This window comes from Panthera tigris, chromosome C2 (assembly GCF_018350195.1).
Source record: "Panthera tigris isolate Pti1 chromosome C2, P.tigris_Pti1_mat1.1, whole genome shotgun sequence".
NCBI lineage: Eukaryota > Metazoa > Chordata > Mammalia > Carnivora > Felidae > Panthera > Panthera tigris.
The window spans coordinates 66,657,211-66,685,196 of NC_056668.1; the positions used below are offsets into that span (position 1 = coordinate 66,657,211).

General features: G+C 36.7%; 1 protein-coding gene across 1 annotated transcript; it reads left to right on the forward strand.

Annotated features, from left to right (window-relative positions):
- The first annotated feature begins 2,835 nt into the window (after positions 1 to 2,835).
- Positions 2,836 to 27,652, forward strand: ARGFX (arginine-fifty homeobox). Its single transcript, XM_042998333.1, is given in 5 exon segments — positions 2,836 to 2,901; positions 26,294 to 26,396; positions 27,157 to 27,287; positions 27,289 to 27,420; positions 27,422 to 27,652. Coding segments are annotated over 5 exon segments (663 nt in total).
- Positions 27,653 to 27,986: the final 334 nt, after the last annotated feature.

The following is a 27,986-nucleotide window of genomic DNA, read 5'->3' on the forward strand; positions in this document are numbered from 1 at the left end:
GCAAAAAAAGGAGGAACCAGAAAATATCCAAGATCAGAAATGGGATGCAAGTGGTGCTAATTGGAGCTAATGTGCTCAGACTAAAGGAGATGCTAATTAAGAGGATTTTCTATTTGAAGTGCAGTGGTTCTCAACTGGACAAGGGCAGTGGCTGCACATTAGTATCCCCTGGGGAGCTTTAGAACTATTATCCTATGCCTAAAGACTCTGATGTAATTGGTCTGGGATAGAACCTTAAAAGCTCCCCAGGTGTTCTTAAAATGTTGCTGGAATTGAGAACCCCTGGTATAATCCAAGGGGTGCTGCAGACTTGAATTCAGGTAGCTTCTGTGAAGGTTTAATAAGAGGCTTAGCTGAACAAGAAACTCTGAAAAAGACCTATTTCTCCACAGTGTCCAAAGAACTAGTAGAAATAGCTCGCTTATGGATGGGGTTGGAAGCAAAATTGAAATAACTTCAAAGGTCTAGGTTAAAACATCAGAAAGCCAACTTAAAGATAGTAAAATGAAACTGTGAATGCCTGAAAGAAATTGAATTACAGAAATACGCAAGAACACGAACCTATAACTTCCAAATTTACATGTAGGCTGTTCTCCCACTTCTCACATGGCAATACTATCGATTGCTTATGTAGTAAATACCAAGCAGACACTATAAGCAAGAGGGATAAGGAGTAAAACTAGGAATCCTAAGGATGTGATTTTTGGAGTAGAAATAGCCTTTGATTAGATGGGGAAAGGGGTGAGTACTCTGCCGGGGAAAAGTTACCAAAAGGAACCCTGGTGGATCAAGCTCCTGATTGGTTTGGTTGGGGTGGGGGGAGTCAGATCATACCTAAGCTAACACCCCAGGGCTACCACTTGAGTCTCTGAGTGTACAGTTTTAAAATCAGCCTTTTTTTTTTTGCCTGCAAACTTTTAATTTATTTTTTATTTTTTAATATAACTTATTGTTAAATTGGCTAACATACAGTGTGTAAAGTGTGCTCTTGGTGTTGGGGGTAGATTCCCATGGTTCATTGCTTACATACAACACCCAGTGCTCATCCCAACAAGTGCCCTCCTCAATGCCCATCACCCATTTTCCCTTCTCCCCCACCCACATCAACCCTCAGTTTGTTCTCTGTATTTAAGAGTCTCTTATGGTTTGCCTCCCTCCCTCTGTTTGTAACTATTTTTCCCCTTCCCTTCTGTTAAGTTTCTCAAGATCCAAATATGAGTGAAAACATATCTGTCTTTCTCTGACTGACTTATTTCACTTAGCATAATACCCTCCAATTACATCCATGTTGCTGCAAATGGCAGGGTTTCATTCTTTCTCATTGCCAAGTAGTACTCCATTGTATATATAAACCACAGCCGATGGACATTTAGGCTCTTTCCATAATTTGGCTATTGTTGGAAGTGCTGCTATAAACATTGGGGTACATGTGCCCCTATGAATCAGCACTCCTGCATTCTTTGGATAAATTCCTAGTAGTGCTATTGCTGGGTCATAGGGTAGTTCTAGTTTTAATTTTTTAAGGAAACTCCACACTGTTTTCCAGAGTGGCTGTACCAGTTTGCATTCCCACCAACAGTGCAAGAGGGTTCCCTTTCTCCACATCCTCTCCAACATCTGTCATTTCATGAGTTGTTAATTTTAGTCACTCTGGCTAGTATGAGATTATATCTCAGTGTGGTTTTGATTTGGATTTCCCTGATGATGAATGACATTGAGCATCTTTTCATGTGTCTGTTGGCCATCTAGATGTCTTCTTTGGAAAAGTGTCTATTCGTGTCTTTTGCCCATTTCTTCACTGGATTTATTTGGAAAACCCAAAAGAAAGACTCCACCAAATCAGCTAGAACTGATACATGAATTCAGGAAATTCACAGGGTACAAATCAATGTACAAATATTGGTTGTATTTTATACACCAATAATGAAGCTACAGAAAGAGAAATCAAGAAATTGACCCCATTTACAATTCCACCAACAAACATAAAATACCCAGGAATAAACCTAACCAAAGATATAAAAGATCTGTATGCTGAAAACTATAGAAAACTTATGAAGGAAATTGAAGAAGACACAAAGAAATGGAAAAACATTCCATGCTCATGGATTGGAAGAATAAATATTGTTAAAACATCAATACTACCCAAAACAATCTACATATTCAATGCAATCCCAATCAAAATTGCACCAGCATTCTTCTTAAAAATCAGCTTTTTGATTCCGAGGATTTCTCTAGATGTGACTTTATTTTTTTCTTTTATACTCTCAACCCCACCCTTTTTCTTATTTAGATGAAATCTTCCCCCAAATCAACAGCAACAAACAGGAAGAATGAGTGGAGACTTGCTTATAGCCAGCTGCTTTGGTGTAGGGTAGAGGATGCAGGCCTATTTGGGTTGAATTTGTGTTCCTGTCTTCTTTTTGCATTTCCCCATTGCCTCTTTCCCTAATTATCTCTCCTCATTTTCACTTTATTTGCCTTTCTACCCTTCTCTTCCTGTTTACATTTGATCACTATGAAGATAGTATACCCTTATGCATAATGCAAGGAAAAAATTTATCTTTAATAAACTCGGAATCCTCCATGGAAAGACTTCCTTTATGATAAAGGGGACCTTACAGTTACCTATAATTCTCATGTTAATAAAATGGCCCTTAAAGCGATTCACAGTTGTCCTCAAGTGTAATTTTTATATAGATTAGACAATCTTTTGAGCATGAATTGGTAAATAAATATATTTCAAGATTCCATCTTTCTTCTCTAAAGTGGGACCAACTTACAAAGATCACATCTTCACCGCCCATTTTGATGGTGTGCACATCCTGGGTTACGTCAATGGTAACTCTAAAGGACAAGGACACAGACATTCCTCTCCTATATCACCTCACCTGCAAGGGTAAAGTAAGACTGTTTATTTTGGTTCAATGGTGTCATGAGTATCTCATTATCTGCCAGACTCAGAACATACTGGAAAATCTCTGGAGCATATGACCTGGATTGGACCATTCTCTAAGGCAAGTGACATATCATTGAGGTGTAGGTGTTTTAGCCAGTTCAGGCTGCTATAACAAAACACAGGGATAACATAAATTTTTCTCACAGTTCTGGATACTGGAAGTTCAAGATCAGGGTGCCAGCATGTTTGGGTTCTGGTGAGAGCCCTCTTCTGGGTTGCAGAATGCTGCTTGTTGTATCCTCAAATAGCAGAAAGAAAGAGAGAGATCTCTCTGGTGCCCTTTTTATTTGGGTATTAATTCCATTCATGAGGGCTCCACCCTCGTGAAGGCTAGGATTTCAACAAATGAGTTTGGAGGGGATACATTCAGTCCATAACAGAAGGTAAAATGTCCCTTAGTCAACATATGAAAAGTATATGGCTCAGCCCAACACAGCAGGCCAGGCAGGTAAGCTTCCCTGAACTCCAGTTCACCAAACTAGAGGCACTGTAGATGGCAGACTTAGGTTTGAACCCCAGAGCCACCATTTCTAGCATTTTTACCTTAGGTAAAATTAACTTTTTTTAACCCGTTTTCCTTTTTTAAAATTGAACTGATAAAAATGCCTATATCACAGCTTGTGGTAAGAATTATATTACATATAAAGTGCTTAGCATCACACTTGGCATGTAATTAGCATCCAGTAATTGATAGATATTATTAATCTTCCTCTGAGGTATATATAACATAGAAAATCCTAGAATCAATGAGAAGGCTCGCCTTTTGAAACAAAGACAAGTTGTAATATTCAGATTCACTATTATTTTTGATGAGCAAGTTTTCTCAACCTTGGATAGCTGAATGCTATTCCCTTTCCCTAAAGCACTTTTATCCATTTCTTCACTCAGAGAGTTTCTAGTTACTCTTCAGAGGTTGGCTTAATGATTCTTCCTCAAAAAGAAGCCTTTTCTGACTCCAATAGGACCCGAATTTTCTTATTACTCCAAAATAACTGTATAATTAATTGTCTTCCCCACTAGATATAATCTCCATAGAGTCACAGATTATGTCTATTACGATTGACTCTATGTACCCTGCTGGTGACTACTGAAGACTTCAGGCATTCCTTCCCTAAATCTTCACTGCAATTTTTTGAGGGAGCTATTCATCTCATCTAGTTCTATTAATTATTGAGGGAGAGACATTTAAGTCTCCAACTATAATTGTGGTTTTGTCTATTTTTCCTTTCAGTTCTATCAGTTTTTGTTTCACGTATTTGTTGTTTGGTGCATACACATTTAGGATGGTTCGTTCTTCTTAGTAGACTGACCATATCATTATGTAATGTACTTCTCTGTCCTTGGTAATTTGTTTTGCTCTGTACTTTGTCTAATATTAAGATAGGCGCTCCAGCTTTCTTTTGATTAATGTTTGCATCTTATCTTTTTCATCCTTTTATTTTATTTTATTATACTTGTATAATTACACTTGAAGTTACTTTATCATATTGCATTGTAATATTGTATATTTGTATATTACATATAAATTATATGTATAATCATTAATTATATACATTATATAATTTCTTAATATATTATTATGTAATATAGACATATCTTATCAAAGTCAACTGGTATTGATATTTTGAGTGAATTGTAGAAGCTTTAACCCCTTTATGTCCCTTTACCCTTCCCCATTTATAATATAATTGTATTAATTATTTTCTCCATATTCATTGAGAACTATACTGAAGACTATTACAATTTTTGCTTCAACCATAAAACAAACTCAAGAAGATAAGGGAAATGTATTGTGTTTACCCATATTTTTATTTCTGTGTTCTTTCTTTCTTCTAAATGTTCCCAGAGTCCTTCTTTTTTTCATTTCCTTTTTGTTTACAGAGCTTTCTTTAGCCATTCTTTTGAGGGTAGACCTGCTGGTGACACATGCTCTTAGATTTACCTCATGTGTGAATGTCTTTAATTCCCCCTTCATTCCTTAAATATATTTTCATTGGATATAGAATTGTGGCTTAACCATTCTTCTAGCACTTGAAAAATATTTTGTTATTTCCTTCCACCCTTCATGGATGCTGATGAGAAATACACTGTCATTTGAATTGTTTTTCCCATCAGTAATGTGTCATTTCTCTCTGACTGCTTTCAAGACCAAATCTGTCTTTGGTTTTCAGAAGACTATAATATGTCTTTGCACGAATTGCTTTGGATTTAATCCATTTAAGTTTTGGTCAGATTTTTCAACCTGCAGGCTTATGGTTTTTGACAAATGCTAGAAATTTTTAGTCATTATTATTAACATTATTATTATTATTATTTAAATATGTTTCAGCCCTCTGCAATCTTCTACCTCTGGGACTCTGATGACACAAATATTAGATCTCTTTTTGTCCCACAAGTCCCTAAGGTTCTGTTCATTTTTTCCAGGCTATTTTCTCTCTGTTGTTGAGATTGCATAGCTTTTATTGTTCAAATTTACTGAGTCTTGCCTCTGTCCTTTCCATTTTGCTATTGAGCCTATCCATTGAGGGGTTTTTTTCCCCTTTTTGGTTATATATTTTGGTTCTAATTTTTTCGTTTTGTTCTTTTTTATATCTTTATTTCTTTTTTTTAGTCTTCTTATTTCTTTCCTGAAATTTTATATAGGTTTTCATTTGTCTCAAGAGTATTTGTAATTACTTGTTGAAGAATTTTTCTGATGGTTGCTTTAAAATTCTTGTCAGATAATTGGACACCATGTCATCTCAGTGTTAGCATTTGTTGATTGTCTCACTTAGTATGAGCTCTCCATGGTTCTTGGTAAGACATGATTTTCACTTGAAACTTGGACATTTTGTGCATTGTGTTATAAGACTTAGGATCTTATTTAAATCATGTGTTTTAGCATGCTTCCTCTGACACCAATCTGGTGGGTGAAGGGGATACCACCTTAGTACTATCAGGTGGGGATGGAAGTCCAAGTTTTCCACTCAGCCTCCCTTGACACTGGGAAAAGGGGCATGGAGAAGGGAGGAAAGGGACTCATTACAGCAAAGTGGAAGTGGAAGATTAGGCTCCCCGGTAGGCCTCTGTTAATTCTACCCTGGATAAGAAGGGGAGGGACACCTCATTACTGTTCCCCATGTGGCCTCCACTGGGGGACACCTTTTGAGTGGGGTTAGAAGAGGGATTGCTACTGCTGAGAAGTCATGAAAGTCTTCACTCTCTACTAAGCCTGATCTATTGCCACCCCAGCAAAGAGAAGGAGGAACACTGCATTAACAGTAGATAGGGTTGGAACTCCAGGCTCCCCACTTGGTCTCAACTGACACTGTATGAGACGAGAGGTGCTCATTACCACCCTACAGAGATGGAAATCCTGGCTCCCAACTCAGCCTTCTATGAGACCTCCCAGGTGAAAAGAACCTGGACAGTGAATACATTTTTACAGTGTGGCAAAGGTGGACGTCTAGGCTATTCACTCAGCCTTTGCTGGCCAGGGTAAATGTGGGACTGGAGTTTGTACAGCGCATATTGTCTAAAAGTCTGCCTTGCTTGGCTGCCCCTTTTCCTGGTCCTTCAACAGAAGAGCAGATTTTGGGGGGCATTTTTTTTGTCTGTGCCCATTGAATTTTGGGTTTGCTGACTTTTCCAGTGTCCCTTTGGTATATGTAAGGCAGAACAACATAAAACAGGAAACTCACAATAGTGAATTTTGGGGGACCCAGGGCCTTAGCCGGTCTGCCTTCTGTTCACATTACAGAATCTTCATGAGTTTGAAACTTTTTCTGTCTTTTGTGAAAAAGGAAAAAAGAGAGTAAATAAGAGCTTGAGGAAAATATTTTGAAAAAAAAGTTCCTGAGAAAGATTGAGGGATCAAGAATATTGAGACATTAAGAAAAAGTACTAAAAGAAATATAGAAATACCAAGAAAGTTAAAGAGAGCATGAGTATAACAGAGGAAAGAAACTGGATAGCAGAATTAGTAAGAAAGATGAAAAAGATAGATTAAGAAAGACTGTTGGAGATGAACAGAAATTGAGTTCATTTTGAGAAAAATGTTGAGAAATAGAGAGTTCAGAAACTAGGATATTGTCAAAATGTGAGAATTAGTGAGAATTTGAGAAAGAGAAAAATTGGGAAAGTAAAAGTATAAGAGACAGAAATGGCGTTTTTGAAAGAAATTCAGAAAGAGGAAGAAGAAAGAAGAGGAATGACAAGAATGATAAGAATGGCAAGAGAATGACAGAAATAACAAATTAGTAGACATGGATAACTGAGAGACATTTTAAAAGAAAGTGAGATATAACAAGAGAGAACAAGAGAAAACTTGAGAGTGGTATTGGGATAAATTGTGAGATTTCTCTCAACTGTGCTCTTTTTGGAACACCTGTCAATTATCGTCCCATTTCCTGAGTTGATTCTTTAATGCCTAAGTTTTTTCCTTCCTATTGTCCATTGTTTTGTTTTTGTGCTTTACTTAGGGTATATCTCTTTTGTCATGTGGTAAGCTTCCATCTTCTTTATTTGGTAGAATACAGAGTGTGAATCTGATCTTTTGTTTCTAAATCTATGGCTTAGTTTAAGACCTATGCATTCTGGGCTAGCTGACAGGAGGGGTGGGAAGGGCCAGGGTCAATAACACTACATTATGTATTTAAATGTTGCTAAGACAATAAATCATAAAAGTTCTTAGCTCAAGAAAAAATTGTAACTATTTATTGTGACAGATATTAACTAGACTTATTGTGCAATATATACAATATTGAATCATTCTTTTATATACCTGAAACTAATATAATGTTATAGGTCAATTAGAACTCAGTAAAATAAATAAACAGGGTGGGAGATAAGTGATGCATGAGTGAATAAGAGAACAAATGGATGTATAAGACTTCAGTCTATTTAAGGAAGATGGTGGCCAGGGTGGGTGGGTAAAGCACCACGGAAAATACAAATTAAGGGTCAACAAATAGCAGCAGCCAGAGTAATAAAATACATATATCAGACTTTTATCCTTATGGCTAAACAAGCTGCAGTTCAGAAAGTTAAGGAAATAACAGCAGTTGAAAAATATGAAGAACAGAATGAGGCCTAATATAAATCTAATGAAAATTCCAAAAGAAGATAATAGAGATAATGGAAGAATAACAATATGCAAAGAGATAATGGCTCAGAAATGTCCATAATTGAAGAAATTCAATGTGCTTAGGTTGAAAACATATAGCAAAACATAGACAATATAAATAAAAATAAATCTTACCTAGACACTTAGAGGTAAACACATAGACTATGAACAAAGGATACATCTTTTTAAAGCAACAAGAGAGTAGAGAAAGATCACCTACAAAGGAATAAAAGTTCAACTATCAGCAGACTTCTCAGATAAATGAGTTTTATATTCACCTAACCTATTATGCAGGATTGACAATATTTTCAGGCAAAGCACGTTTGAAATGTTTACAATTAATAGACCATCACAAAAAGAATTACTAATGATTCTACTTTAGAAAGAATAAACCTGTGTCCAAGAGAAAAAAGGAGGCTGAGAGAGAAGCAATGGTGAGTGACCAAAGAACATGATAAGCATGGTTTAATCTAAATAAATATTTATGACAAAAATAATAATGGCTACTTTTAGGGGCATAAAAGCAAGTTTGATCTAAAACGGTAGACAAAAATAACATGAGAACCTGAAGGTGCAGGATTCACTGTTAAAAATCCAAAGAGCATTATATTGTTTGGGACAAGTATAGAGAAACTGATTAATTTTGAATTTTTTAAATCAAGTATTTATATGAAAAAATTAATGGTAAGTTTAAACCTTGCATATAATTGCATACAACTGTGAAAAGGCGGAGAGGGAATAAAGTGCAAACATTTCAACAGAAAGCAGGAAAAATGAAAAAAAACACAAAAACACAAAAAATATAAGGAAGTAGACATCAGTCCAAATATATTTCTAATCATGATCCTATCAAACGTAAATGGATTTAATCCACATTAAAATTCTCAGATCAGATTGCTGGCTTAAAGAGACAGAGCTATAAACAAGGCAAGTATAAAAGTAAAGAGATGGTGGTATCAAAAGGACCCAGGACCCTATGACCCAGCAATAGCACTACTAGGAATTTATCCAAAGGATACAGGAGTGCTGATTCATAGGGGCACATGCACCCCAATGTTTATATCAGCGCTTCCAACAATAGCCAAATTATGGAAAGAGCCTAAATGTCCATCAGCTGATGAATGGATAAAGAAGATGTGGTTTATATATATAATGGAATACTACTTGGCAGTGAGAAAGAATGAAACACTGCCATTTGCAGCAACGTGGATGTAACTGGAGGGTATTATGCTAAGTGAAATAAGTCAGTCAGAGAGAGATATCATGTTTTCACTCATGTGGAATTTGAGAAACTTAACAGAAGACCATGGGGGAAAGGAAGGGGGAAAAATAGTTACAAACAGAGGGGGGAGGGATGCAAACCATAAGAGACTCTTAAATACAGAGAACAAACTGAGGGTTGATGGGGGGGAGAGGAGAAAATGGGCGATGGGCATTGAGGAGGGCACTTGGGATGAGCACTGGGTGTTGTATGTAAGTGATGAATCATGGGAATCTACCCCCAAAACCAAGAACACACTGTATACACTGTATGTTAGACAACTTGACAATAAATTATACTTTAAAATAATAATAATAATAAATAAAATAAAATTTTTAAAAAGGACACAGGAGATGGCTTAAAGGGTAGGTCAAAAGTAGAGTTTGAGTATAAAAAGAATAATGACTATTTCCAGCAACAGTTATATTAGTGTCTAAGCATACTATTACTGAACGAATAAATGATTGAATGAACGAAAGGTTGGACATCAGGTGTATATCTGGGTGCAAGGGTCTGGGTGTATCAAAAATTACATTTAAATACCTGGTGTTTCACCATGAGGACACTAAAACAAAACAAAACAAAACAAAAAACAAAAAACACTTGATTTCCAGAGAGAGGATAAAGCAGGCTTGAAAATGGGCTCTCCAAAGGGATTCATGAGGGTAAGCAGGGGAGGGAAGTGAAGAAGGATAGGGGCCCAGAATGTGAGGTTTAAGTGGTCCAGAAAGATTCAAAGATTGAAAGAGAAAGATTGAAAGATGCAAATCACTCAGCTCCATTCCCATTGGAAGGAGATAATAGAAGACTAAAGTTGAGGACAGAAGGCAGATCAGAAGGTCAGATTGTCTTACGAAAGTGAATGTAAGATTCCTGTTACAGATGGTGTCTGCTTTTGCAGGGCTCCCATCCTTTCCCAATCTATGCTGGCCTGTGTTTTGTTAACTGCAGAATCACCACACCTAAGTAAGCAACCACTTGTGGGAGGCAGTCAATAAACATTTGCTGAGTATATGCAGTGCCCTGCTGGCAATTCTTGTTTGTGCTCCCCATAGCCCTGACCTAGGAAAACACCTGAGTCAGGTTGAAATATACACTTCCTTGTTTCACATGCTAGTTAAGCTGAAGACTCAATGCCCTTCCAGGGAGAGTGGGCAGGTGTTTAGATGGTGCATACAGGAGTCAGTAAGACCTGATTCATTCCCAGTTATGCTACGCTAGCTGCCAAAACTTGAAGACCCTGCTTCTCTTCATCTAAAAGAGGATGTTAACAATTGTACTTTATCCCCCATGTGTTTGTTTAGAATTCAGTGAATCATGCATATGAAGCACTTAAATGTTTGATACATAGAAAACATCTTCAAATGTTATTATTATGACTATTATTATATTGAATAATATTCTAATGTTCTTATTGTATGTTACTGCATAATTGTACTACTTCATTTACTCTGAGGATTATATTGAAGAACAGATGCTTAGCTAGGTTTAATTTTCCTTCAATTAAATGCCAGTTCCTGGCCCATCCTCTATTATTGCTTTTCAAATGCTTTGGTCTCAATCTTTTTACATTCTTAAAAATTACTGATTGAGGACTCCAAAGAGCTTTTTTTCTTTCTGTGGGTTATATCCTCAGACATTTGCCACATTAGAAATTAAAATTGATAAATTAAAAAACATTTATTCATTTCAGAACAAAATGATAAATGCATTACATGTTAACCATATTTTCCACGCACACAAAAGGTGAAAAGAATGTCATCGTTTTACATAATAGAAACTTTGTCTGGCTTAATAGAAGATAGAAGTCTCTTCTGCATTGTTTTCTTTTTTGAAATATAGTTGACATGCAGTGTTATATTAGTTTCAGGTGTACAACACAGCAATTCCACAAGTCTATACATTACTCAATGCTCACCACAGTAAGTTTAGTCATCATACAGAGTTAATACAATATTATTGACTATATTCCCCATGCTGTACTTTTAATCTCCATGACTTATTTATTTTATAACCGCAAGTTTATATTTCTTAATCCCCTTCACCTATTTTGCCCACCCCCCACCCACTTCCCCTCTGACAACCACCAATTCTCTTCTGCTTTTGCATTTACTTTTTATGATATATTGTTTTTGTTGAAACTAGCCTTATGCACATTATGTTGAAATCTGGCTTTATGTGGTTATAGCGTTAGAAAAGAAAGAAGTATTCTAATAGTCTTTGTGATAATTGTGGATATTCTTTGAAACTACAAAGCAATATCAATAAGTAGTAACTTTTTAAAAAGTGGTTGTTACGTGATACTTGAAATCATAGCAATGAGCTTTGCATAATCTATCACATTAAAATCCACTGGTCTGCATCACCCTTTGAGTGGATCTTTTACCTACACATGGGCTTGTAACAGCACACACTGGATATTTGTAAAATACTGGTTTATGAACAATCAGTTGGAGTTATGAAGTTCTCCTAAATGTATTCCACTATACGTTCATGATAAAATGACAGTTAAAAAGTAAACATCTCGGGGCACCTGGGTGGCTCAGTTGGTTAAGCGTCCGACCTCAGCTCAGGTCATGATCTCGTGGTCCGTGAGTTCGAGCCCCGCGTCAGGCTCTGGGCTGATGGCTCAGAGCCTGGAGCCTGTTTCTGATTCTGTGTCTCCCTCTCTCTCTGCCCCTCGCCCGTTCATGCTCTGTCTCTCTCTGTCTCAAAAATAATTAAACGTTAAAAAAAAAAAAGGTAAACATCTCAATATTATCATGAATATATTATTATATAATTTGACCTCAGGAACCCCCTGAAAAGATCTCAAGGACTCCCAAGAGCTTTTGGAGCACACTTTGAGAACTGCTGCCCCAGATTATCCAACCTTTCATAGTAATGGCCTCTCTCTCTTACTCCATCTCTCCCTCCTTCCCTCCTTTCCTCTTTTGCACACCTTTTCCAAGCAAAAGCAAAATTAATCTATATTCTCTTCCCACATATATATCACCTCCTCATAGCCAACTGTTTCCAAAGGTGCAATAAAGGGACAATAAAGTAGAAGCAGAAAAATAAATGAGCAACTAAAATTGAAATTGCTTTTGGAAGGAAAAGTACATAGTGCCAAGAAAGAGTTAAGAGAACACTGTGAAGTTGTTTGGGAAGAGAAGTCAGCTTCTACATGTTCATGTTGTTTAAACTGAGAAAAGATAGGCGGTAGGTAATGAGTAGTGTTAAGTAGGAGATGAAAGTGGAGATGAGCATATGCAAACACCAGGAAACAGGCAACTCATGACTTACTCAAAGAATTGAAGGAAATCCACAGTGGCCACAACACAGAGCTAAAAAGAGGGGAGAGCTCAGTAGGTGCCATTTTCAAGCCTAAGACAAGAGTACAAATGGAGGCACACATACCATATATCTAAGTATTTAGAAACTGTAAATCAAGCTATCAAACTGTTAAGTAAAATATGTTCTACTTGCCCACTTTGACAGATATATATCTTCCTAGACGCTGAGATTCAGATTTTGAATTCTTGGGTTCTCTGAAGTTCCAAAGAACATGGCAATGTAGGGAGAGCTAGCCCCAACCACTCCACCCTCATTCTCATCCCTGCCTGCATGCCTAGGTCCAGGCTCTGTTGACACCCCTTTGACCTATAGTCACCTCTTGGGCCAGGGAGGGGTGGACATTGACAGCATGTTTTTCCCTGAGGAGGATGAATCAGGGAAGGGGCTGTGCAGGTTCCAGGCAATGGGTAGAGAAGTGTGTGGTCCCTGGTACACGGAGTATGATGTAGAAGTGGGCACATATTCTAGATGGTCATGACAGTTTTAAATTGTAGACTCTATGCCCAGTGGGGAAGCACATACTAAAGAACAAAAGAGAGGCCCTTTTAGAACCTTGCTAAGTCTTATTTGCAGACCCGTAATATCAGCATCATCTGGTAACTTATTAGAGATGCAGAATCTTAAGCCCCAGATCTATCGAATCAGAATCTGTATCTCAACAATATCCCTGGCTGATTTGTATACCTATTAAAGTCTGAGAGGTGTAGAACTCAATGAAAGGACTCAAGACAAGGGCTATTTTTTTTTAAATGTTTTTATTTATTTTTGAGACAGAGGGAGACAGAGCATGAGCAGGGGAGGGACAGAGAGACACAGAATCTGAAGAGAGCTCCAGGCTCTGAGCTGTCAGCACAGAGCCCAATGCAGGGCTCGAACTCACGGAGTGTGCAATCATGACCTGAGCTGAAGTCGCATGCTCAACCGACTGAGCCACCTAGGCACCCCAAGACAAGGGCTATTTTTCCAGGTTTATAAGAAGTACTGCCTGTTCCTGTAAGTCTTGCTAGGCCAAGGTCACTGAGGATGTGGGATTTGTCCCACCTGCACTAGGGAGTCATGGAAGAGCTCTAAGCAGTACAGTTACATGGTCTGAATTACTTTTCTAAATAACAACAGTTCCCATTCCTTGAGCATTACATTGCAACAAGCTTTGTGGTTTACAGATAGGATTTTAGTGAATCATCACTACAGCCATGTGAGATGGAGATTATAATTATTTTTCAACTGGGGAGCAGGCTTAGGAAGGTGAAGTCACTCTCAAATTCAGAGGTACTATGTGAAGGACCTGTTGTCTTCAATACATCGCATTCCAAGAAATGAATGAGCTCATCACTCTTCATTCCCCACTCTACTCTATTCCACAGACTTACCAATGCAGCCCTCTGGTGCCTGGATGAACAGAGGAGCCCCTGGAACTTCCCAGATCCACCCTTTTTATCTACATGAGTGATTACAGCATTGATGTGATACAGGAAGACAAAGTTGATCACAGTGAGCCTTCCTTTCAGTCTGACCCCCATCTCTTAGGGGCCCACAGAACTCCTTGAAGGAGGAACAGTTACAATAGTCAAATGAATCCCAAATGCTTCTAGCTCAGGCTGAATCCCATTTTCCAGGATGGATTAACTGGTAACATAAAAAATAGGGTGAATTTTGGTGCAGTCTGTGTTGTCTAAGAAACGCATGTCAGGTAGGACTAAATCTCCAAGAATTTTATTAGGGGAAATGCCTGTGCCAGAAAATGGGGAAGGCCAGAAGGGCTGTCAGATCATAACACAAATCTGACTTCTAGTGAAGGAGAAGGGAAGGTTGGGTAGAAGCATCTTAGACCGTCCACCATGCAGTCTAAATTGTGTAATGCTGTTGGTGAAATCTGAGTAAGCTTTGTGGACTGTACCAATGTCATTTTCCTGGTATTGATAATATACTACAGTTATGCAAGATGTCACCATTGGGAGAGGCTGGATGAAGGGTACACAGAACCTCCTTGTCCTTTTTTTTTTTTTTTTGGCAACTTCTGTGCACATGTAATTATTTCAAAAGTAAAAGTAAAAAAAAAATACAGCACTAGAAAATGTGATAATTTTTTGCTTTCAGTATTTGTATAGAATCCAAATAACTGAAGAAGAGAAAATTAGTCTATTATATTTAACCAGATATTTTCCAATTCTGTGGCTCTTCCTTTCATTCTTGAAGTTCCAATTTTCCCTTAGTACCATTTCTATTCAGTCTGAGGAACTTCCTTTAACATTTCTATAGAACAGGACTACTGGCCATAGAGTCTCATAGTTTCCCTTGATCTGAGAACGTCTGTATTTTACCTTTATTCTTGAAGGATGCTTTCTTTGGATATAGATATAGAATTCTAAGTTGACAGGTATTTTAGCACTTTAAAGATTTTATTCCACTGTCAGTCTTCCTTGGTTCTTGATGAGAAATCCATGGGCATTTGATCTCATCTAATTGTCTAATGTATCCATCTTTTCATGTAAAGACTGTATTTCAACAACCTCATTTTTTAAAGTCCCCCTACTCTGAATCACAAAGATATCAGCTCAATTCTCTTAATATTACCAAAGTTTCATTTTGGACTAATACATCTGGAGTATTTTTCTATGGTATACATGTGAATCACTTTCCAGCTGATGTAGAGTTTCCTGGAATTAACTTCATTTGTCCAAGATTGTTACAGCAAGCCGAGGCACCTTGAAAACATTGTTTCCCAGGGAATGAATGAATGCATCAGTATCCCCTTTCTCATATAGGTTTTCCTTCCCAGATGTCAGCACCCCTGATAAACAGAATGGCCCCAGAGAATTCCCAGTCATACCCTCTTATCAATATGGATGATTCCAGCATGAACTTGACACCATCAGATCTAGAGGGTCCCAGTGACTACAACTCTCCTTCACCCTCCCTCCTCCACTGTTACCCTCTTCACAGGGGGCCCTGTAACTGTATTTTACATTTGTTTTAAAACAGTTATTCATTGTTATACCTTCTTTTCAAAAACCTATTCAAAAAAATGTCCCCATTATAAAAGGGGAAGTTATAAATTTCATAATCACAGTCAAGTGCCTTTCACCCATGCTTGACTACATTAAGATAGATAAGCTGAAAACACAAGCTACAGAGCAAGAGAGAATGTTTTTTTTTCTGAGAGGGAAAGACTGAAGTAAAAAGTGACTGAAAACTCCTTTCCAAAGGCAAGGTATGATTCTGACACCAATTCTTATGGGTGGGAAAAACCATGTCAACCAGCTGGGTGTCCTAAATTCATCTCAATTCTGATATTATCTACTTAGAGATAGCCTCATTCAGATTCCACAAATTAAGGGCTCAGTCTCACAAGACTGCCCCCACTTCAAATGCCAACCCAAAATCTAGGTTGTCACTTCTGCTTCTGACCAACTGCCTCTATGTCAGAGGTTCCCATGACCCCCTTCTTGGGTTCAATTAATTAATTCCTGAGCTCACAGAACTCAGGAAACCAGTTTGCTCGCTAGATTATTGCCAGTTTATTACAAAGGATAGTAAAGGATACAAATTAACAGCCAGATGACAAGATATATAGGGCAAGGTCCAAAACAAAGGAACTTCTATCTGCTTGGAATTTGTTTGGCCCTGGCCGAGCAGCATGTCATTGCATCTGGTTCACCAACCTGGAAGCTGTCCAAACAATCCCCTTTGGGTTTTTATGGAGGCTTCATTACATAGTCATGATTAATTAAATAATTGTCATTGGTGATTTATTCAACCTTCAAGTCCTCTCCCATCCCCACAAATCAGTGGTAGGGCTAGCAACTTCCAATCCTCTAATCAGGATTTGTTCCCTTGCAAATAGCCCCCTGCCTCCATCTCTAGGGGATTTCCAAAAGTCACCTTATTAATGTAAACTCAGCTGTGGTTGAAAGGAGCATTTATAAATATCAAGACACCCATTTAACCTTTAAGACTGAAGAACTTTAAAGAACTGAGGACAAGAGACCAAATACTATAACAAAAGATGCCCCCATTGCTGTTATCAATTAGGAAATTTGAAGCTTTTGGGAGCTGTGAGCCAGGAACCATGGACAAAGACTGAAATATATGTTTATTATAAATCATAATATCACACAGGAATATTGTCATCCACCATTGTGGGAAAATGTGAAAAAACCTCATTTATAGAGTGGTAGTATATAAATGTATACAGATATTTCTTTTCGTAAGTTGTATCTTACTGAATTCTGAAATATGTACTTGTTTTTATTCAACAATGTATCCTAGAGATTTTTCTATGTTCATAATATCTACCTTTTAAAAACTATATGACTGTACAAAAATCATTTAAGTTTCTATATACAATGAACAATATGAAAAGGAAATTAATAAAACAATTCCACTTACAATAGCATCAAATAGAATAAAGTACTAAGGAATAAACCAAGGAAGCAAACCAAACTAAAAACTAAGTAAACTAAAAACTACAAAATGTTGCTGAAAGTAATTAAAGAGTAGATAAATACATGGAAATAAATCCTGTGAGAATGGATTGGAAGGCTTCATATTGTTAAGATATCAATACTACCTAAAGCAATGTATGAACTTAATGCAATATCTATCAAAATCCCAATGGTATGGTTTGCAAAAATACAAAAATCCATCCTAAAATTCACATGGAATCTCAAGGGACCACAAATAGCTAAAAAAATCTTGAGAAAGAACAAAGTTGGAGACCCAAGACTCATACTCCTGATTTCTAAACAAACTACAGTGATCACAACAGTACTGGCATAAAGACATACATGCACCAATAGAAAAGAAGAGAAAGCCCAGAAATACAGTCTCACATGTATATGGTCAGCTGATTTTTGACAAGGATGCCAAGACCATTGACTGGGGAAAGCAGAATATCTTCAATAAATGATGTTGGGAAAACTGGATATCCACATGCAAAAGGATGAATATGGACCCTTACCTTACTCTATAGAAAAATTAACTCAAAATGGATCAAAGATCTAAACATGAGAGGCAAAACTATAAGAAAACATAGGGGAAAAGCTTCACAACATTGGATCTGCGATGACTTCTTAGAGATTATACCACAAACAGAGGCAACAAAAGTATAAATACATAGATTAGATAACATAAAAGTGAAAAACTTCTGTGCACCAAAGGACAGAATCAACAGTAGAATGGCAACCTATGGAATGGAGAAAATATTTGCAAATCATGTATCTGATAAGGGGTTAACATCCATAATAGATAAAGAACTCCTATAAAATAATAAATAGGTCATTTCTCCAAGAAGATATACTAATGACCAACAAGCATATGAAAATATTCTCAAAATAGTTAATCATTAGGCAAAAGCAATTCAAAACCGCAAGATATTCCCCTCACACCCATCATGATGGCAACTATCAAAAAACAAACAGAAAATAACAAGTGCTGACAAAAATGTGGAGAAATTGGAATCTTTGTGCCCTGTTGGTGGGAATGTAGAATGGTGCACCCACTATAGAAAGCAGTATGGTGATATCTCAAAAATTAAAAATAGAATTATCATATGATCCAGAAATTTCACACAAAAGAACTGGAAGCAGGGTAAAAGGAGATATTTGTATACACGTTTTCATAATAGCATTATTAACAATAGCCAAAAGGTAAAAACAACCCAAGTGTCCAACAGCAGATACATGGATAAACAAAAAAAACCCCATATGTGGTATATACATACAATGGAATATTATTTAGCCTTGAAAAGGAAGGAGATTCTGATACATGCTATAACATGGATGAAACGTGAGGACATTATACTACATGAAATAAGCAAGTCACAAAAATACAAACACTATATGATTCTACTTACATGAGGTATCTAGAGTAGTAGATTCATACAAACAACAGAAAATGGTGGTTGTCAAGCACTGGGGGAGGGAGGAGTGGGAGTTGTTATTTAATGGGTACAGAGTTTCAGTTTTGTAAGATGAAAACAGTCTGGAGATTGGTTTCACCACAGTGTGAACGTACTTAATGCTACCGAACTATACACTAAACAATGATGTCAATAGTAAATTTTAAATTATGTATATTTCACCACAATTTAAAAAATATACATGATTAGGTACTATTCTAAGCTATGGATATACAAAAGATTATTTCACCAGCTTTCTATTGATGAATTAACATTTTAATTCCCAGTGATAAATATTCTGGGTTAAATGGTATGAAGTATATTAAAATGAAAGCTATTACTAACTTTCTTTTCAAATTTTGTGCCACTTCACACCTCCACTAATAATAAATAATGGTATGCATTCCCCCACATTATCAATAAAGTTTGATTTATAGTTAAAGGTTTTGCCAGTCTTGTGGGAGAAAAATTAACTCATTGTGTTAATTTACACATTATGAATCCCTAGTGAAGTTGAGCATTTTTCACCATTTTAAACATTTTTACCTTCCTTTCTAGACATTATTTTTTCATGCCTTTGACCCAATTTTATGATGGAATTTGTTTTTTCTCATTATTTTTGAACAATTTTTTTTTATAAAATAGGGATATGAATCCTTTAATACATATTTCAAGTCTCTCTAGTCTGATGCAATTTATTTTAACCATTTAAGGTTTTTGTTCTTTTATTATTTCAATATAAACGTTAAAAAATAAACTTGAATCTATTTGTAATTGCTATTGAATTTTGTGAGTTAGAGTGTAATTTCTTACACACTAATGGCAACTTGTTCTATTCCTACTGCTTGGAAATGCCAGTTTTCCATCTATAGTAGTGTTTGTTTGTTTTTTCTATATTCTGTTGTAGCTCTAATTTAACCTTTTTGGCACCAAAACTGCCGCATTCCATGTTACCTATTTAAAGTATGTTAGATGGCAGTCTAGCCCATTCTCTTTCTTTTAAAAATAAAAAATTACATACTTTTAGATACTTTCTTTTCCGAATTTTGGAACCATCTTGTCAAACTCCATAAAAAAAAATCTATTAATAAATTGATTAGACACCTTGCCTGCCCCCACCTTGAGCCAGCGGGTCTCCACTCATGTGACATCAAGTGAGAGCACTGATACTGGCAGAGTGGACCTGGGTAGGGCGATGATGGCCAGGCTCTCACTGGGGCTTCTTCTTCTGTAGCTGCTTCTACCCACACAGATTTATTCAAATCAAAAACCTACTGTAATACTTTCAAGTAACTCCTCCCAGAATACCTCCACTGCCCCAAATCCAGCTAATGCCATCACCCTGACGACTAGCAGTGCTCTGCAGTCAACAGCCAGTCTCTTCATCGTCTTGTTCCCTTCTACATCTCTACGGTTAAGATAAGAGACTTAGGCCAAGAAACATCTATACTTCCCCATCTTCTAAACCCAATCCAAATGGTGTCTAGACAGCCAGTGTGACAAAGAAAAAACAGGTCCTTGTTGAATCTGCTAATTCCACACTTTATTTTATTGACACAGAAAATGTTGAGGATCCCAAGTTTTACTGGTTTGAAGAACATATGAAGAGTCTATTGTCTGGATGATGAATGTCTATTAAATCTACTGGAGTTGCATGTACAAGATGAAGAGACAACATCCAAGATTAGTTAAGGTATGATTTCTTTAAAGGTGGCTTAAGAAGTATGGACGGGTAAATTCTACCTTGAAAATGAGAATAGATTTTATCTTACCTAGATATAAAGGATGGGATGTCAACAGAATCAGTTTTCATTTGGTTCTTTAAATCTTTAAGGCCATAAAACAGTTAATACAAAAAGCTTCCATAATTCTATTTATATGTACATGGAAGAATCTTCCAGGTGTTGCCGTAAATCCTCAATGTATTGTCTCAGCAGTACTGATTTAATGCCAGTGTAGTCTAGATAAAGTTTTACATTGTTGAGCTATCACTGTTTTTTGGGAACTGAACTCTTTCCCCTGAGGCTTTGGATTTGACATTGCATTTGATTTTTTGTATAGTAGTTGACATGTGCCAAGGCAATGATGGATTGGAATCTACCCCAGATTGAAGCATAATGAGCAAATTTTGCTTATATACATATCACCCATTCCTATTCAACAAGAGTGCTAGATTCGTTTATCTAAACTGATTCCAAAAAGTAGGAGTACATTGACCTCAACTAATTTCAAAATGCTTTTATTTCTGCTTATGTTGAATACTTTTTGCAATTAAAAAAAATCTGTTGTGAAGGTAAAATTAACAAATCTTGAAATTAAAAAGACAAAATATGTGCAGGAGCCAAAATTATAAATCAAGTATTTGGGAAGTGAAGACTAGAAGCTTACTTACAATAAATTCAGGAAAACTTTTATACTCTTTTTGTAAATACTTTTTTTTTTTAACTCTGAATCAGAATAATCACATTTGGAAAACTTTCTGTTCGCCAATATTTTTAGATGGTTAGAACTTCATCCTAAGCCCAAAGAAAGCTTGATTCTGGAAAGTACATCTTTTCACAACTGCCCAGATGCACAGAAAGCTTTTTAAAAATAGACACTCTAAAATATTTTGTTCACATGGTCACCCACTGAGGCTCATCAGAACAAGTGCCCTCCTTAATGCCCATCACCTATCTAACCCATCTGCCCACCCATCTCCCCACTGATGCTTAAATGTTCCAATATCTAATATGGCCACAGTAGTCTTGATGACCAAAGTCATTTTTTCCCAACTTTAGGAACCCACGCCATAACAACCATTTCCAACAGATCTCAAGCTACTGTGTATGAATGAACATTCCTTTTTGTTTCATGCCTGAATGTTGTCTACCTACTTTGGATTGTATATTGTGTTTGTATATTTATGCTTTGATTCATAGTAACTTCTCATATTATGAAATTGATTTGCATTGAACAAGAACTGCAAATTTAAAAAATGGCTGAAAGAACAAAAAAAGATATTGGTTAGGATTAAACTGAAGTTATAGAACTATTTGGAAGAGGAGATTGACATTTTTGTAATTACTCATTTATCTCAAGAACATAATATGCCTTTTTTGTTTCAATTTTTTATTTAAATTCCAGTTAGTTAACATATGGTGTAATATTAGTTTCAGGAGTAGAATTTAGTGATTCATCACTTACATGTAACACCCATTGCTCATCACAACAAGTGCCCTCCTTAATGCCCATCACCTATCTAACCCATCTGCCCACCCACCACCCCTCCAGCAACCCTCAGTTTGTTCTCTATAGTTGAGAGTCTGTTTTATGGTTTGCCTCTCTCACTTCCCCCCCATGTTCATCTATTTCTTAAATTCCACATATGAGTACAATGATCATTTATGCCCTTTACACAGCTTTATAATTTATTTCATATAGTTTTTAGACATTTCATTTAGATATATTCTTAGGCATTCTATATATTTTGAAGATCTAACATATAGGAACTTTTAAAATGTAATGTTGACCTTACATTTCTTATTTGCTTTAAAACACTTAATGGTTGCATCACAATCTTATATTCTTCCAATGTGTTGAAGTGTTTTACATAATATTATATTTTGGGTTTTTTTTTTCCAGTGGAATTTTAAAGATGAACTTTTTGTGTTTTGCAAATATGACACTTTTGCTTTTTTGTTGTGCTACTTATTTCTTATTCATATTTTGTTTCATTTGCTAGGTACACTTGTGCAATGCTGCACAGTACCTACGTTAGAGGACATTTTTGCCTCTTATTTACTTTAATAGTAATGGTCTTGATGTCTCTTATTAAGTATTTATCATTTTTTAAAAAATATATTTATTTTTGAGAGACACAGAGTGCATATGCGAGGGAGGAGTAGTCGGGGGAGAGAATCTGAATTGGGCTCTGTGCTGACAGCAGACAGCCTGATAAGGGGTTTGAACTCACAAACTGTGAGATCATGACCTGAGCCAAAGTTGGATGCTTAACCAACTGAGCCACGCAGGTGCCCCAAGTATTTATCCATTTTGATATAGAAACTCTTTTGGTTAAGGAAATACCTTCTTTTTTTTTTTTTTCAATATATGAAATTTATTGTCAAATTGGTTTCCATACAACACCCAGTGCTCATCCCAAAAGGTGCCCTCCTCAATGCCCATTCCCCACCCTCCCCTCCCTCCCACCCCCTCATCAACCCTCAGTTTGTTCTCAGTTTTCAACAGTCTCTTATGCTTTGGCTCTCTCCCACTCTAACCTCTTTTTTTTTTTTTTTCCTTCCCCTCCCCCATGGGTTTCTGTTAAGTTTCTCAGGATCCACATAAGAGTGAAACCATATGGTATCTGTCTTTCTCTGTATGGCTTATTTCACTTAGCATCACACTCTCCAGTTCCATCCACGTTGCTACAAAAGGCCATATTTCATTTTTCTCATTGCCACGTAGTATTCCATTGTGTATATAAACCACAATTTCTTTATCCATTCATCAGTTGATGGACATTTAGGCTCTTTCCAAAATTTGGCTATTGTTGAGAGTGCTGCTATAAACATTGGGGTACAAGTGCCCCTATGCCTCAGTACTCCTGTATCCCTTGGGTAAATTCCTAGCAGTGCTATTGCTGGGTCATAGGGTAGGTCTATTTTTAATTTTTTGAGGAACCTCCACACTGCTTTCCAGAGCGGCTGCACCAATTTGCATTCAGGAAATACCTTCTATTCCTACCTTGACCAACATTTTATCAGAAATGACTGTCTAATTTTTTTAAATTTTATGTCATCTTTTTATATGATCATGAAAATTTTCTGGTAATGTAGTTGGTTGTCTTAATAAAAATGTATGCCTTAAAATACAGAAAAGAACAATGAATATTATAGCAAATACCTATAATGTCACCACAAAAAAGAAAAAAAACCTGTTAACATATAATCACGTTTTTCCAGTTGCTTTTTCCAACTTTATGCTCAAAGTAAATCACATAAGAAATATATAACTTAGTCTGATTTATTTAAAAAATGATAGTGATTAAGCCAAAGCACTTACTTAACAATCATTCTTAACTGTTCTATCCCACCTCTTTCTTCTCTGAGGCAGTCACTAATATAGGTTTGGTATAATTTTTGTAGTTTACTTTTTATGTGTTAATAAACTATAATTTTGTGAGTTTTTAAAAAAGTATAGTTCCTATATCATAGTATATAAGCAAATAATAAACATTAGTAATATAGTTTTTTTGAATTTGTTTTCTATGAAACTATTGTAATTGGTAATATTTTCCTAACTTACACCTGATATGCTGAGGGAGTTAATTATTATAAGATCAGTAGGTGCAGAGGCAGTGATTTGATTATCAGAAAAGTGTTAGGGTTGTCACATAGCCTATGTTAAATATAGTTTATAACTTCAATTAAAGAGACTTCATTTTCAATGACAAATATTCTTCTTCTATTTTTTTTTTTTGTTTCTTTATTTTTGAGAGAGACAAAGAGGTCGAGTGGGAAAGGGGCCGAGAGAGAGAGAGAGAGAAACACATAATCCGAAGCAGGGTCCAGGATCCAAGCTGTCAGCACAGAGCCCTATGCAGGGCTCGAACTCACAAATGGTGAGATCATGACCTGAGCTGAAATCAGACACTTAACTGACTGAGCCACCCAGGTGCCCCATCAATGACAAATATTCTAAAATAATAAAAATTTAAAAAGAAAACACTTCTGTTGTGTATATTATGTGCCATGCATTATGCTAGTGTTTTGTGTGTATTAATGCCTGACATTAATACATCTGTGTAACATTTACAAACCCTATTATAAAATAGCATTATTAGCATCACCTATTTATGATTTATGAGCTGAAGTGAAGAGTTTAAGTCACCCGTTTCTATCACATTCCTAGATAATTAGTTTCTGAGGAAAATTTCCACCATTAAACATAAGATTACTGAATCTCCACTCCATTTCCTCCACTCGTTCACCTTGGCAAACATAGTTCCTGCCCATAATAGTTCCATCTCAGAGTGGATCTCTCTTCTTTTGGAAAAAAGATGATTGCTAAAGATTGAATTTTACTTACTTATTTTTAACATATAAAAATTTCAATTATAAAGAAAAACAGAGAATAGTATAATGAATTCCCATGAGCCCATCATTAAGTCTTAGCAAATATATATCTCATTTAGTATGTTTTTGAGGTTCATCCATGTTGTAAAATGTATCAGCAATCCATTATTTTTTTTGTTGTTGAATGATATTCCATCGTATAGATATAACACATTTGTATGTCCATTCAGCAACAAGGAGATTTAGATTGTTATCAGATTTTGGCAATTATGAACAATGGGGCTGTGAATAGTTGTGCATATATCTCTGAATGGATGAATGTTCACATTTCTCTTGGGTAGATTCCTAGGAGTGAAATTGCTGGGTTGTATGGTAAGATTATGTTAAACTTTCTTTTAAAGAAAATGCCAAACTGTCTTCCAAAGTACATACATATAAATATGTGATTATATTAAATATATTATATTATATTAAATATATTTCATATAGGTTATTTACATCTATGTTCCTAATTAGCATAGTCTGTAGCTTTGTTTATAGAATTTATTCTTGAGGCGCCTGGGCGGCTCAGTTGGTTGAGCATCCAACTTCAGCTCACGTCATGATCTCACAGCTCATGAGTTCTAGCCCTGCGTCAGGCTCTGTGCTTTGACAGTGCAGAGCCTGGAGCCTGTTTCTGATTCTGTGTCTCCCTCTCCCTCTGCCCCTGTCCCACTTGTGTGCTGTTCTCTGCCTCTCTCAAAAATAAATAAACATTAATTTTAAAAAACTTATGGTGTTTCTTCTTGCCTGGGTTTAGTACTGGTGTTATGGACTTCAAATATAAGAAGTGAAGTTCAAGTGAAAACCATTCCTTCTTTTATTGAAATGGGCATATAACAGCATTGCCTTGAATTCCATATAGCACAGAATTGTCTTGAATTCCATAATATATCTTATGTTTTTGTGTAGTTTTTAGTTTATTCAGGTTCTGCAGTTATTGTTTTTAGTAAATTATGGTAATTGTATTTTCTTAGAAATTTTCCTTTCTCTCAATTGCCATTTAAAAAAAATACTCTATAACTTTTTGATTGCCAGCATGAATTTAGTAATGTCTTATTTCTTATGAACTTTTTCCCAGGGCAATGATTAGAGCTTCAGAAATCCTGGAAAAGAAAAACCCTATTTACCAGACAAGATGGATCAAGTTCCAAAATAAATAAGCAAAGAGAAAAAACCCACTTTGAAGAGTGTGTTATATTTAGGTGCAGGGAGATGCACCTTCTTCCTAGTTTTTAAAGGAAACAAAAGTGTGAAAAAGAAGAGGGAAACCATTGTCCACTATCCTGAGGTTAGGCAGGGTAGACAGAGTACCAGAGAAGGGGGTTTTCTGTTTTCAGTTCAGGGCAAACCGAAACTCAAAGGAGTCATGTCCCAGAGTGAACAAACTGGATAGGGAGAAAGTTAAGAGGTAACTTTTCCCAGAGGAAAAAACTAAATCTCAGAAAACAGAGGACAAAGCACTGTTACACAGGGTTCAGCCACCCAGAGTGAAGACCTGGGACCTTTATCTCCTAAAGTCCAGGCCGTGTTGAAGGAAGTCATGGAAAATTCACAGTTGTGGTTTCTTGGGAGTTTTTAGGAAAGGAGGTGGTGTAATGGAAGAAGTACCAAAAACACACCTCATTTGCCCACACAGCATGAAGAGTTGGAGACTCTGTTTATCCACACCATGTTTCCAGATTAAAATCCCCAGGAGGAATCACCTTCGAAACTCAACTTACCCAAGTCCATAGTAAAGGTCTATCTGATTCCCTGAAGTGTGCTTGGCACCTTCATCCAAACCACAATCTGGAAATTTCTGTCATAACATAATAATAATATTTCAATATTGAATACATACTGTGCACTAGTACTGAACTGGGCACATCGCATATGTTGGCCTTGCTATCATCCAGTTTAAAAGATGAGGAAAACTGAGGTTCAGGGGCAAAGTGTTTGGATCACAGATACAAGAATAAGCAGTATAACTGGAATTAGAACTTCAGAGTTCTCGTACTGTAGAGCTCAAATAGAGGAAGGACTCTTATTCAGATTCCTGACTTAGGGTCTTCCCAAGTAAATCCCTGCAATCTGTTTAATTCATAATGCTACCAAGAGACAAAGAGCTCCCCTCAACCTCTGAATCTGCTAAGGCCCCAAAGTTTTTCTTACACTATTCCTTACTATAATCCTCACCTCCCTGGTAGGACTAGCTTCTCTTCTTTAGAGTTCAGGAAACTTTCTTGGACTAGTTTCTCTTCTCTAGAGTTCAGGAAACCTTCTCTAAAGTCCCAGAACAACCTCTGAAACAACCCCCTTTTTTTTCTTCTTCCTTCTCTGGGGTCCCAGTCCTGATTCCTTGCTGTCCCTGCACTCATGCCCATCTCTGCTCTCTCAGAATTCAGTGTCATGAGGACTTGGAGAGGACATGAGGGTTATAATCTGGCTTTTTCCACTCCAGACAAGCCCCCAAATCCTCCATTCACTGACCATAATCCTCCCACTTCTCCCACTCTTGTATCTGGTTCAGGAACCAACAATTCAAATTGAGGAAGCAGCAGCAGCAACTACTAAAGCAACCAAACCAGACCCTTCCATCCAAGAATGTGCACATCTCAACCACAAAGTCAATCAGTCTTCATTATTTTTCTTCCTGCAGTTTCAGATTTCTGTAGCTCCTTTTCACATCAGCCCTTAGGCCCTTTCAACTGGGCATGGGACTCTCACCACTGAGATATCCAAATGTAAAATCCTTAGTTGGAGAAGCTAGTGGCCTCAGTGTCTTGCTTTGTACTCTGATACCTATGACATAGCCTAAATCATGAAAGTGTACAGTTTTCCTGATGAGGGTGAGACATCCTACCATTCTTTTCATTGTCTATAGAAGTATCCCTCACCAACAAGATCCCAGCTAGAAGAAAAGAGTTCCTCTCTCCACATCTGTGCTGGTCCAGCTGTAGGTCTATCTCCTGGACAAATCAGGTCGAGTATGACAAGCTGGGGCTTTGCAGTCTAAGAGATTGCCTGGAATTCTAGAATAACTCCAATGTGGTGGAGTTTGGATTTCTCTGATCAAAGTACAAATAAATACCAGATCATATAGAAAAATGTTCTTGTCTCTTATACATGCCTCTTTTCTTTCCTTTGTATGCTTCTAAACCCAAATGTATGGGTCAGTGTCACTTTGATTCCCACAGAAGTGTAAAAACTAGAGATGCTTTAACAAGTATAGCTCAGTACTACACATCAGCCCCACAACTCTCCCAGGAGATAGGCCTTCCTAATTCCTTAGATGGCCAAAGAGACTCCAAAATTCCCTCTTCTCAAAACTATCTTAAACTTTTAATTAA